Source organism: Grammomys surdaster, unplaced genomic scaffold, assembly GCF_004785775.1.
Source record: "Grammomys surdaster isolate TR1022 unplaced genomic scaffold, NIH_TR_1.0 182, whole genome shotgun sequence".
Taxonomy (NCBI): domain Eukaryota; kingdom Metazoa; phylum Chordata; class Mammalia; order Rodentia; family Muridae; genus Grammomys; species Grammomys surdaster.
Window position 1 is genome coordinate 121,714 of NW_021604627.1, and position 12,201 is coordinate 133,914.

Sequence of the window (12,201 nt, forward strand, 5' to 3'; positions counted from 1 at the left end):
AGCAGCTGACACTGGTAGAAAATTCAAAGCATTGCATTTTCTGTAGGGTCTCCCTTGCCCCTGCTGCTTCCTCTGAATTTCTAATCCTCACAATCTCGTCTTTGCAGATTGACAAAAAGCCTCAAATAAATCCAGTCTGGAGGGACCTGGGACATTAGATCAAATGGAGCTACTTTGTGGTCTGTAGGAACCATTTCAGTTTGGAGTTCTGGTTGGTGCACACTGAACATAACACATAGTCTTTGAAGAGTTAAAGAGGTTCTGAAAGAGAGCCTATCCTTTTAAATCAACTAACATTTTTTTAGGTTGGTTTGACCTCACGGGTAGGCTTTCCCATAGCAGCCTTTGAATAAATAGTTATGTCTAGAAGCCTGACAAGAGCCAAGGAAACAGCATAGCTTGTAGTTCCTAGGTATGAAGGGAACCCAAGGGATAGTATCTCAGGAAGATAGAAATCTCCAAATTTGGCAAACAACTGTAAACATTATCATTCTTATGTGGGTATACTCAGAGACTCCAGGTACAAAGCTAAAGTTAAGGATGTGATCTAGTCTAGGGCCTGGTGAGCTTCTTACATTGTCAAGAGCAGTAGTTTAGGCCATCTGGTTATCTGGTTTTAGCATGCTTGCTCCTTCTATTTGGAAGGGATGTTGTAACACTTCCAGTGATTATCTAGAATTGGAACTTATAGCAAACACACACACACCACAGTCCATGTATTTTTATTAATTTGAAAATTGTGTTTGAGTTAGACACACTGATATTTCAAAAATTAAATAGTTAAATAAGTGCTATGTGTGGTAAGACCTAATTAATTTTTCTCACCTTTGCTTTGTCTATCTTTGCAGCATCTTCTACATTCTGGGCCCAGAGGAATTAAGTCCTGTTCTGAAGCTTTTTGAGAGCTCAAAGTTCAGCATCATTAGTGAATCTTACCTGTTGACTCTCTACACAGCAAATGCTTTAGAGAATTTTTTTCTGTTCAAACAATGATTTTCATGGACTGTAATCTCAGTAAAACATGTTTTCTCTGTAACGTGAAAGAATACCTAGCACTTGTCAGCAAATCAGCAGAAACTTTGAAAGAAATTCCATTAAATTGAACAGCTTGGACACCAAATTGACCAGGGGAACCTTAACAATAGTAAATATCCATTCACCTTCTGGAAGATTCAACCACTGCCACGCAGAGCTGCTGGTGAAATACCATGTCTAAGAACTCGGAGCTCATCAATCTGTCATTTTTATTAGATCATGAGAAGGAAATGATCCTGGGAGTCCTAAAGAGAGATGAATATTTGAAAAAAGTGGAAGACAAGAGGATAAGGTGATGTGCATTTCTTGTTTTGCCCTTATTCAATTGCTTTCTATTTGTTTGCAGAGATTTCGATGGGGAATTTGACAGTCACACTGGAAACAGATATTGCTCAGGGACTTTATGACTTTCCAAAAGTAGCCCAAATATTTGACAATGTCTTTGGTTCTGTGCCAGTTAGCTAAAGAGGATAGAGATCAGTTAATAATAGAATGCTGGTGAGATGAAGGCACGCATTTGCCAACAGCAAACCTAGTAGCTAAGAAGAAAGTCTCCCCAGTTTTGAGTAAAGACTCCCTACTTTTGAGCACCAACTCTGGAATGGCTTGTGTGATATTCAAGCAACTTGCTGTGGTGTTAGTTATATTTATATCGCTGTAACTGTACAAGCAAGTAAAGGGGTCAACTTGGTTTACAGTTCAGAGAATATCATCCATCATGGTGAGGAAAGGATTATGGGATGGAGCCTTTTTGTCCATAGTGGTAACAACATAGGTGGTATGGTATCACAGCAGTTCAGAAATCAGAAAAGCAGACTAGAAGCAGGGCTGGTTCATCATTCTCAACTCCCACCTGTGCAACCTTACATTCACCAGTTAAGACTTATGCCTAGAAGGCTTCTAAAAACTCTTATAGCAAATGCCACCCTCTGGGGACCAAGTTTTCAAACATACAAACTCATAGACTGACATCATACATTCAAACCTGACAAATCTATAGTATCCCCCAAGAGCTCATGTGTGAAAAACATTGTTCCAACTTGGTACCATGACTTGGAGGGAGTGGAATCTTTAAGAGGCTGAATCTAGCTAGAGGTTCTTAGTCACTGAAAGCATGACCCTCAAAGACATTATTGAACACTGGTTTCTTGTTTTCTGACTACCATGAGATACAGGCATCCTTTACTACATGTTCTTAGAGGCATGATAATGTTGCTATAATCTACAAAAGCAGGGCCAAACAGGCATTGAATGAAACCCCATTGAGTTAAAACAAATTCTCCCTCTCTCTCTCTCTCTCTCTCTCTCTCTCTCTCTCTCTCTCTCTCTCCCTCCCTCCCTCCCTCCCTCCCTCCCTCCCTCCCTCCCTCCCCCCGCTCTCTCTTGTTTGGTTTTTGAGACAGGGTTATTCTGTGTATCCCTATCTGTCCTAGAACTCACTCTGTAGGCTGGCCTCGAACTCAGAGATCCACCTACCTCTGCTTCCCAATTAATCTACTGGGATTAAAAGCGTGCACCACCACTTTCTGGGTCAAATATTTTTAATTTTATCATTTCTTGTAATTTTGTTCCACTTAGAGAAGAACTAGATACCACTGTACCCAATTTTTCTGATTTAGATTTGTCATCAATAAAACAATGATAACGTTGCTCCTCATAGCACTGCTGGAAAGATTAAGGGAGCTTATAAATATGCTTGTGAATTCAGCTCCTCCCACAGCAACCTTCAATTCTAGAACATGGGGTGGTCTCATGAGCTCTCTCCTCTAGAAACTGTTAACTGTCCATACATTTTTCAGGGATGAGAAGGGCTTCGTGAAACCCCTCCCCACCTCCATGTCAGAACATGAATGGTTCTAATCTAATGCAGGTCTCCTATTGATAATCAAAATTGTTTATGGTTTGTGAATGAATCAGTGGCCATGCAATGGCTGGAAACATTCCACAACAGGTGCTTTCCAAAAACCTATAGCTGTTTTGGTGGCTCTGTTGAAAACACACCCATGGGCTTACCCTCATCAGTAAAATGGAACAGAACAGAATACATTTCTTTAGCCTGGCATTTAATGACAGTTCTGACCTGTTAGCTGCATGCCATTATCCAAAGTTGCTATGACTTTTATCAACCATTTAAAGAAGGCCAGAAAGTACTTTAAGTTGATCTGTGCATGATGACTAAAACTCTAAAGCACAAATTTATTGCTTTGTTCCACAGGCCTAGTTCCACTGGAATGGGCTACTAAGTAAGCCCTGGCCTTAGTACACTAATAATTCGTACACCTTACCCAAGATACTGCCTTTAAGTAGTTAATTCTCTCATTTCAGCCCTGCAGGCAGAGAAAGATTAGAGAAAAGCAAATAAATCAAACATTTGGTTCAAATGAATTAAATGTGATTTCGGGAATAGTTTATTCCACCTGGAAGCCAAGGAAACCAATGTGTGCAAAGAATGACATTCTTTTAATACTCTATAAATTTTTAATCTGCAAAGCTGTTTTTTTTCTCCATATTTATCACTCTAGCACTAAGAATGAAATAAGTTTTAACCTTCTCAAAAGCCTACAGACTCACTGCTTCTGTTTCCAGAGAAGTACTGAACTGGACTTGTAGATTGGTAAACATTTTATTCTGATCCTAATAGAATTGTCATGAAGTTTCTTAATACATTAACAGAAATTCCAACATGATTGACTCTGGAGAGATGGCTCAGGAATTAAGAATGTGCTCCTTGGGCAGAGGACCTGAGTTCCAGTCCCTGCACCCATGCTGAAGGGGTCACAATTTCCAGTGACTCTAGCATCAGGTAGATATGACACCTCTGACTTCCTTCGTCACCAACACTCACGCACACAAACTCAGACATAGACACATAAACATAATTGAAAATAAGAAATCCCAGTGTGAATATACTGGTTTAGTGGAACTCAAACTCTTATTAAGTCCCTCAGAATAAAGAAAAAGTTCTCTTACCCAGAGCTTACTAATTTTAGTATATTTTATATTAAGTTATAAATAAATTATTAAACATATATTAAATTATATAACTTAGTGTATATATATATATATATGTGCTTATATATATTGCACCTAAATTCAGTTAGACTCCATGTTACATTCCATATAGAAAAACATATTTATATATAAAATTTTATTTTACAGAATCTTTCTTTTAAGAGATATTTTACTGTCAAGGTATATTTGGAGACATGTCAAGCATTGGGCTGCAAAATGCACTTACATATACCTGAACTAGTCTTTGTTTGAAATAATGACACTATAATCATAAATAATGTGTATATATTCATGTACCTTTCTCTGTAGAGATGTATAGTATACTATTTTACTTACAATTTATATTACTATTTTAAAGTTAAACAATAGATATAGAAATATACAGGAAAATCACCTGTCTTCCTTACATGTATGTATATCAAAGTGTATATATTTGTCTCTTCCAGGTATGACCATTTTAGTCTTTTCTCTTTTTAATGTATTGTCTTTAAGGAAAATTGATGTTGAGGACAAACCTCTAGGCAGCAGAAAGTAATCTCTACCAATAGCCAGGGTAATGTTATTCTCCTTTTACTGTAAATTGTACAGACAGTATGTTGAAGTACCTGTAATCTAGAACATGAATACTAAATATTGAAGCTAAGGGTGGGAACTGAAAAATATTTGCCCCTCCCACCTGCAATGGTGGTCAGTTCATAAGAAAATATATAATATATTTGTATTATTGGGAAAGTAGACTTTTTTCTAATAAATTATATAAGTAAATGTTTATTATTAAATGTCACATTTCAGATTTTAAATTTCAAGTAAGTAAGATTTTGACAAGAATATCCACTTCTTGTATTGGTTTTGTTTATTATTCAACATGAGCATCTCATCTTCCTGTTACAGAATCTAAATTTAATTATCAATAATAGTTTTCCAGAAACATGCTTTCAAAATCTTATATGCACATTTAAGTCATATATTAATCTTAATCCTCAGTGAGTCTTAATTAAATGGTAGCTTGACTTTTCCTATAGCATATGCGTCTACCAACAACCAGGAAGAAATGTTTTTTTGTAATGTCTCATCTATGACAACCTGAATTCACAGAATTATCTTCTTTAAGATTAAAATGTGAAAATTAAGTACTGATTTTTTTTTTTTGCTGTACATGGTCTCCTTGCCATAGTAAAAATAACCTACATTTGCATAAATTCAATTTAGAAACATTTCAGAAATGTACTTGTGTTATATACTTGCAAAAACTAAAACTGTAATTTTTTAGTATGTACCTTTACCAGCAGCAGAAGAGCTTTGAAAGATCTTTTCAAGGGCAATGTGTTCTCTTTAAAGCATCTCGATTTTTTTTTTGCATAAATGCCCAATTCCTTTCCATCAAGTCAGCCCTATTCTTCTGTTTGTCATAGCAACTGTCTTTTAAAGCTCAGTATTTTGTCCTTCGTTTTTTCTGAAAGAAATGGCATTTTCATACTTCTCGCTGTGTCTGTGTTTTCTAAGTAATTTATCCTATTATCAATATGATGCTTTGCTGTTGTGATGTTCAGGGAAGATGCCTTTCAGACAAAGCATTCTTATTCCTTTGATGGTCAGGATAGAAGACAATAGCTGTTTTCAGGTCTTTTGAAGTGAAAGACGCAGTTTGGTAATTACATATGATATCAATTCCTTCTGTGATATTAGATAAGAATTAATAAACAGCAAACATCCAAAGAGTACTTATTTCTCACTTCTTTAGAATTGTAATGGGTTATCTTTGTCATATTATTTAGACACTTGTCTAAATAGTATTTAGACATTTGTCTTAAATATTATAGACACTTGTCTAATTATTATTTAGACACTTGTCTTAAATATTTAGACACCTGTCTAAATATTATTATTTAGACACTTGTCTTAGGTTGGGTTTACCAAAAAGAGAACTTGAGCCTAAGGTTTGAGTGCAAGTGATCTATGTTTTTTAAACCATTAAACCTTGAAGTCCTAGGGAAAGCAAGACAGGGAAGGAAGAGTAATTTATTAACAAAGTGGCATGTTAAGCAGCATCTGGCAAAGGGAACCTTAACAGAGTTTCACTAGGGCAGATGGTATTTGCCATTTATTTTCTGACTTAAAATGCCAGCACATACATACATACATACATAGATACATACATACATACATATACACATTTTAAGTACCTTGCTGTGTTAAATCACAATGATCAAAACTACCATGAGGGTTGGGGAGGGTTTATTTCATCTTACAATTCTCAAGTCACTCTATCAGGTTTCGTGACAGGAATCTAGAGGCAAGAACCTTAGCAGAAACCATGGAGGAATGCTTCTTGCTGGATTATTTCTCACGGTTTGCTCAGTTCAGTTTCTTATAGAACCCAGGACTACCTTCCCAGGGTTAACACTATCCACAATAGGCTGGGTCCTCCCATATCGGTCATTAAGAAAATTAACCACAAACCTGCCTACAGGTGACTCTTAATGGAGGCCTTTTCTCAATTGAGACACTTTCCAAATGATTCTAACTTGTGTTATGGTGACATAGAACTGGCAAAATACAAGTTGTCTAGCTTTTCACATGGTTTTGTGAGAACTCCTAGTATATTACTGGAAGCTAAGCTTTATGCTGCTAGTAATTACTTTACACCGTGTTCAGATTGGGAATCAGTTTCAGATCGTTCCATTTTCTTTTTTTTATTGGATACTTTATTTATTTACATTTCAGATGTCATCCCCTTTCCCCATTTCCCCTCCCTAGGACCCCCTATCCCATCCCCCCTCCTCCTTTTTGCTTTTATACCATTTTAATTACATACATGTATTAAGGTCAGTTCTAGGTTGAGAGCCTAGCAATACAATAAATGCAAATAGTCAAGGAACAAGCAAGACAAACACAAATAGTCAAAGAACAAGAAAGGCATTAAACAAAATCATGTGAACACTCCCATGATCACTGTTTCTAAGGGCTTATCAGGATGATCAAAATATCTGAGCCAATTTCCCTGTCCTAGCCCAAAGTCATTTTCATGTCTGAAGCCTACTTCCTTTGTTCTAGCCTAAAATTTGGATTCCTGTCTGAAATTACTTCTTTGTTCTAGTCCAATATTTAGATTCCTGCCTGTAACCCACTTCCTTGTCCTTGGCCAGTGTCATATTCCTGTCAAGCAGCCCATTTTCTTTTCCTTGGCCCATGTCATATTCTTGCCAAGCAGCCCCAAACGCTCTTTGCCTGAAGTTTAAAGACACTTGCAGTGTATTTGGCACAATTCTAACACCTCTCTGGATGTTTTAACTTTGCATAGTGGGCTTATGAATTTAAAGAATGCTGCTCTGCTGAACATTGATGCAGCAAATACTGCTTATAAAATTACCCATGGCCTGAGGTCAGTATTTCCATTTAGGTCAAGCGTCAAGAATGACATATATAGCTTGGTCATGCTAGCCCTTTTTGACCTGAGAATATTTTATTCCTGCCCATTGTGTTAAAGTTTGCCTTTAACAACATCAACATGTTGGCAGCCAAAGTACATGGTTTGAACCTGAAAATGGACTCCCAGACAGAGTTATTAAATTAACAGGCTGGCAAGTCAAGGATGAGTAAGATTCTGCACAGGGCCTTACCAACCTAAGACATAAGCGCATTGCTTTAGATAATGTATATTCTGTGATGGGTAAGGAAGACATTCTTGTCAGAACGACCTAAAATAGGCTCAGATTGTTCTCAAGGAACTCTCCAGACAAGAGATTGGCAGAATTCAGAGAGACTTATTCATCTGGATAGGAACACATTCTACAGGACTCTTAGTCTTTTCTTTTGGTTCAAATCCAGGTTTCACCTTTCCTCAGATTCTCACATGTTGATTTTTTAATAACCTTTGTTCTGTAAACAAGTCACAATTTCTATGAAATCTCTTAGAATGACAGTGGTATAAATGCAGCTCCATAGGGGATATTTGTCACACAATACTTTGTGACAAGAGTCAACCTGGACAAACACTGTATCGTAGAACCAGACCAGCAAAAGAAAGTTTTCTTGATTATTGCAGCTTACTTTTGAGTGTGCTAAGCATGGCTTTACACCACTAGGAAAGACATAGCATTCACAAAACAGAGTCCTTTCTGAGCAGAACTCATTTAATATCACAGAGCCTGTAAGACTCTTAGTGCATAGAAAGGAGTGTAGTTTGCTTATTTGTTTTAAATACCAAATTCTGATTCTGAATCCTGACCAATAGCATGCTGCCTTTCTGCTTTCTTGCCTATAAAATGGGAACCACACCTTTCTTATGGGTTGTGAAATGTTAATGACTTCACACATAATGAAGATTGCATGTCGTTATTGTAGCTATACACTGTAATGTTTATATAGCAATCATACATACAGAAGCTGCTATAAAAACAATATATATATATATATATATATATATATATATATATATTCAATTTTTGGTGCTGGGGATGAAACTCAGGGCCTCAAAACCTGATTATTTTAAAATATTTTCTGAGATTACAATATAATTAAATTGTTTCTCCTTTCACCTTCCTCCCACCATACCCTCCCACATATCCCACCTTGTTCTTTTTCAAATTTATGTCCTGTTTTTAATGATTTGTGTTATATGCCTACATGTATATTTATGTACAAACACATTCCTAAATATAATCTGCTCTGTTTGTGTAATGTTACTTGTACGTATGCTTTCAGTGTTGACCATTTTGCATTGGATAACTAATTGGTGTGTCCTTTCCTAAGGAAGACTTATTTCTTTCAGCATTTCTTAGTAGCCTGTGGTTCTTTTTGTATAGTTGGAGCCTTTTTAGTTTCCTCCTATTCACTTCGACTTTGCCTACTGGTGGTGTCCCTGTTCAGCTTACATTCAGGCAGCCATGTTGCTAAGATATCATGGATATAAAAGCTAACAATTTTACATCCAGAATACAGGAAGGAAACGCCATCCTCACAGAATTTTCTTTAAGCAGATATGAAATAGCTTTAGAATAGATGGCATTACCTCTGAATATTGACAAAAGGAGTGATAGGAGCCATCCATTATCGGCTGCTGGCATATTATCCTGCCTGTGTATCATGAGTTCTGTGATTCTTTTCTTTTTATTGGTTTGCCATTCATTTAATCAATCCCATCAGTTTTGTTTTCTTTTTAAAATTAATTAATTCTCTTAAATATTACATCTTAACCTCAGCTTTCCCTCCCACTGTCCACCTTCCCTACTTCTCCACCTCCTTTGTCCCCATCTGCTCCTCCTCAGTTTCCCTTCAGAAAAGGGCAGGCTTCTCAGGGATATCACCCAAACATGGCATATCAAGTTGCAATAAGACTATAGTACATATATCAAGGCTGGATTAGACAACTCTTTAGTAGGAAAAGGGTCCCCAGTGGCAGGCAAACATGTCAGAAACAGCCTCCACTACCTCTGTTCACAGTCCTATAAAAACACCAAGCTGCACAACTATATCGTTATATGCCGAGTGACTGAATTAGACCCATGCAGGGCCCCTGGTTGTTGGTTCAGTCTCAGTGAGTCCCTAGATGTCCAGGTTTGTTGATTCTGTGAGTTTTCTTGTGGTGTCCTTTTGGTTTCTTAATGGTGTGTAAAAGTTTGACTATAGACTGAATTTAGTTTGCTTAAGGTTGAATGTACTGTAGCAGAGACTGAAGTAAATCCCAAGAGCACCTCTCTTGCAAGTGGATAGTGCAAGAACTAATATTTACTGAGTACTCATTGGATTTACTGGAAAGAGATTTGGCTACAAATGACAGATATTATGATAATCACTTAAACAATGTGGAAAATTTCTAGTTATCTTCACTAATGTAAAATTTTGTGTTGAGTGACAGCTCTAGTACAGTATTTATTAACAGGACATCTGGAGTCATTGACTTTTACTGTTCTATCATCTTTAAACTTTGTCTCTTGATTCAAGATAAGTCCTTAGGCCTCACACCAGTCTCTAGGAAATAAATTAAGTGTCAGTACTTGTTTGTACCTCGTTATTGTTAAAATTTTAGACTCTCTTATATTGTTGATACCTAATGTTTAAAATTCATTAGATTTTTTTTATTTTGTGTGCATGTATGTGTGAGAAAGAGAGAGAGTATGCATGCTACATCATGGGTAGGGTATGTAGGTCAGAAGACAACTTGTAAGAATTGGTTCTCTCCTTCCATGTAGGTCCCAGGGTTCAAACCTTTGCCTTTAACCCTGTGGGGAGGTTCCATTATGAACTGTGCCACCTCCTTGGCTTATTTGATATTAATTTTTGTCAGGTGAATAATTTGAAACTGATATCTGCCAGTCTAGAATTTGCTTCTTCTCTATGTTTATTTGTTCCTTTGCTATACAGAAGCATTTTAGGTTCATTGTTTCTCATTTGCTATGACTGCTTCTTCATATGAGGCTGATGACATATAATGGCTTTTGCTTATCATTTCAATCTATTTAATATACTTCTGTGTACCATGAAGTTGATTTCTGACTCTAGGCCTGTAGGACAGGTGATAACAGGTACAGGAAGGCTTTCTTCAGTCTGGATTTCAAGCAGAAGGGGTCCAATAGGAGGATCTATGGGTTTGATGGACATAAGGAAGTGATTAAGTTCTGAGTAAAATAGGCTCAGAAAAAATATCTAGTTCTGAGAATGTAAACTGTTTGAACTCATGAGTTTGGATATAATATCCTTTCTAGAGATGACAAGCCCCAAGGCTTCTTTGTGACAGTGCATTATTCACAAGAATAATAAGAAGTAAAGTCAACAATGAACAGCCCAAAACCCTGTGAACCCAGTGAGTTGGACATTGTAACGGCCCATTCTGCTACTTTGTAATGGCCCGTTCTGCTGCTCGGTTCCGCAGGTCAGGGTCTAGCAAGAGAGAGTGGGGATAGAGGGGCAAGAGACGCGAAAAATGGAGACAAGACAGAGTCTGGTCAAGTCTCTTTTATTGAAAGGAAATCCTGGGTATTTATGCCCTTTACCATGTGACTTGCCCTCGTAGACAAGCTAAACTGAAGGCACTACATCACGTGCCTTGTAGCGATGGATACCATGTGCACCTTGCAGCTGGGGGCACTAAACAGTGTAATAAGATGTTTATCAGAGTGTGCTCAGCTGTTGTGAGCTATTGAAAACAAGTCTCTTGTCAGGGTATATGGCTCGAGATGGCTGTAAAGATGATAGCTGCTGTCGGCTCCCAACAGGACATGTTATGCACAAAGATGTTACAGTCACTAAGAAATTAGACTTATAGAAGTGCATATTTATACCTGGTGTCTTATAATGGATTACCACAAATCCTGTGGCTTTATGCTAGGTAAATTTATTTTAATTCCTCTAGAAACCAGAAATCCAAAATAACTGCCACTGGGACAAAAGTGTTTGCATAACATTACTTCTTCCAGAATATCTTCAGGAAGATCTTCAGAATATCTTGGTCCCCAGACTCCTTTATTCTGATGTTTCTTTACATTCTTTGGCTGTGGTCACATTCCCTCAGTTTCTACTGCTAAGATCACAGTGGCTTCTCTCCATGGCTTACTGTTGTGAACCTATATAATACCTTTTTCAAAACTACATCAATATTGAAAGAACATTTGTGATTAAATTGGTCTGTCTTGAAAATCCAGGATAATTTCCCAATCTTAAGATTCTTGACCTTGTTACATTTGAAAAACACTCTTTTTACTTTTTCTAATTTAGAAGATTTTTTAATTGAAAAAATATTTTATTTAATATATGGATTATGGTTTCCCCTACCTCAACTCCCCCCAGATCTCCACTTACCCATCTACTCAAATCCATATCATTTTTTCCTCACTGTTTTGGGGATCCTAAAAGTTCCACATGCTGTAATGTTTATAAGTTCCAAATATTAGGAGCTGATATCTTTGGCAATTATTCTGATGATCATATAAAAAAGATGGTAGTTTGAAAATAGTCAAAGGATGAGACAAGTGACCAGGAAGGTAATAGATGATGAAAAGTAAGGAGACTCCACCATTAACTCTGATAAATACCATGGCCAAAAGGCAGTTGTAGAGGAAACAGTTTATATCAGCTTACATCTTGTAGTCTATAATCTAAAGAATCCAGGGTAGGAACTTAAGGTAGGCTGTGCAGAGGCCGTGGAAGTATGCTTGG

General features: G+C 37.0%; 1 protein-coding gene across 2 annotated transcripts in view; it reads left to right on the plus strand.

The window, feature by feature from the left end:
- The first annotated feature begins 1,044 nt into the window (after positions 1-1,044).
- Sytl5 (synaptotagmin like 5) overlaps positions 1,045-12,201 on the plus strand; it is a 79,151-nt gene continuing 67,994 nt past the window's right edge. For both annotated transcript variants that reach the window (XM_028767828.1, XM_028767829.1), the window contains exon 1: positions 1,045-1,327. In XM_028767828.1, the coding sequence (XP_028623661.1) occupies positions 1,209-1,327 (119 nt within the window). In that variant the 5' untranslated portion in view covers positions 1,045-1,208. The remainder of the gene's footprint in view (positions 1,328-12,201) is intronic.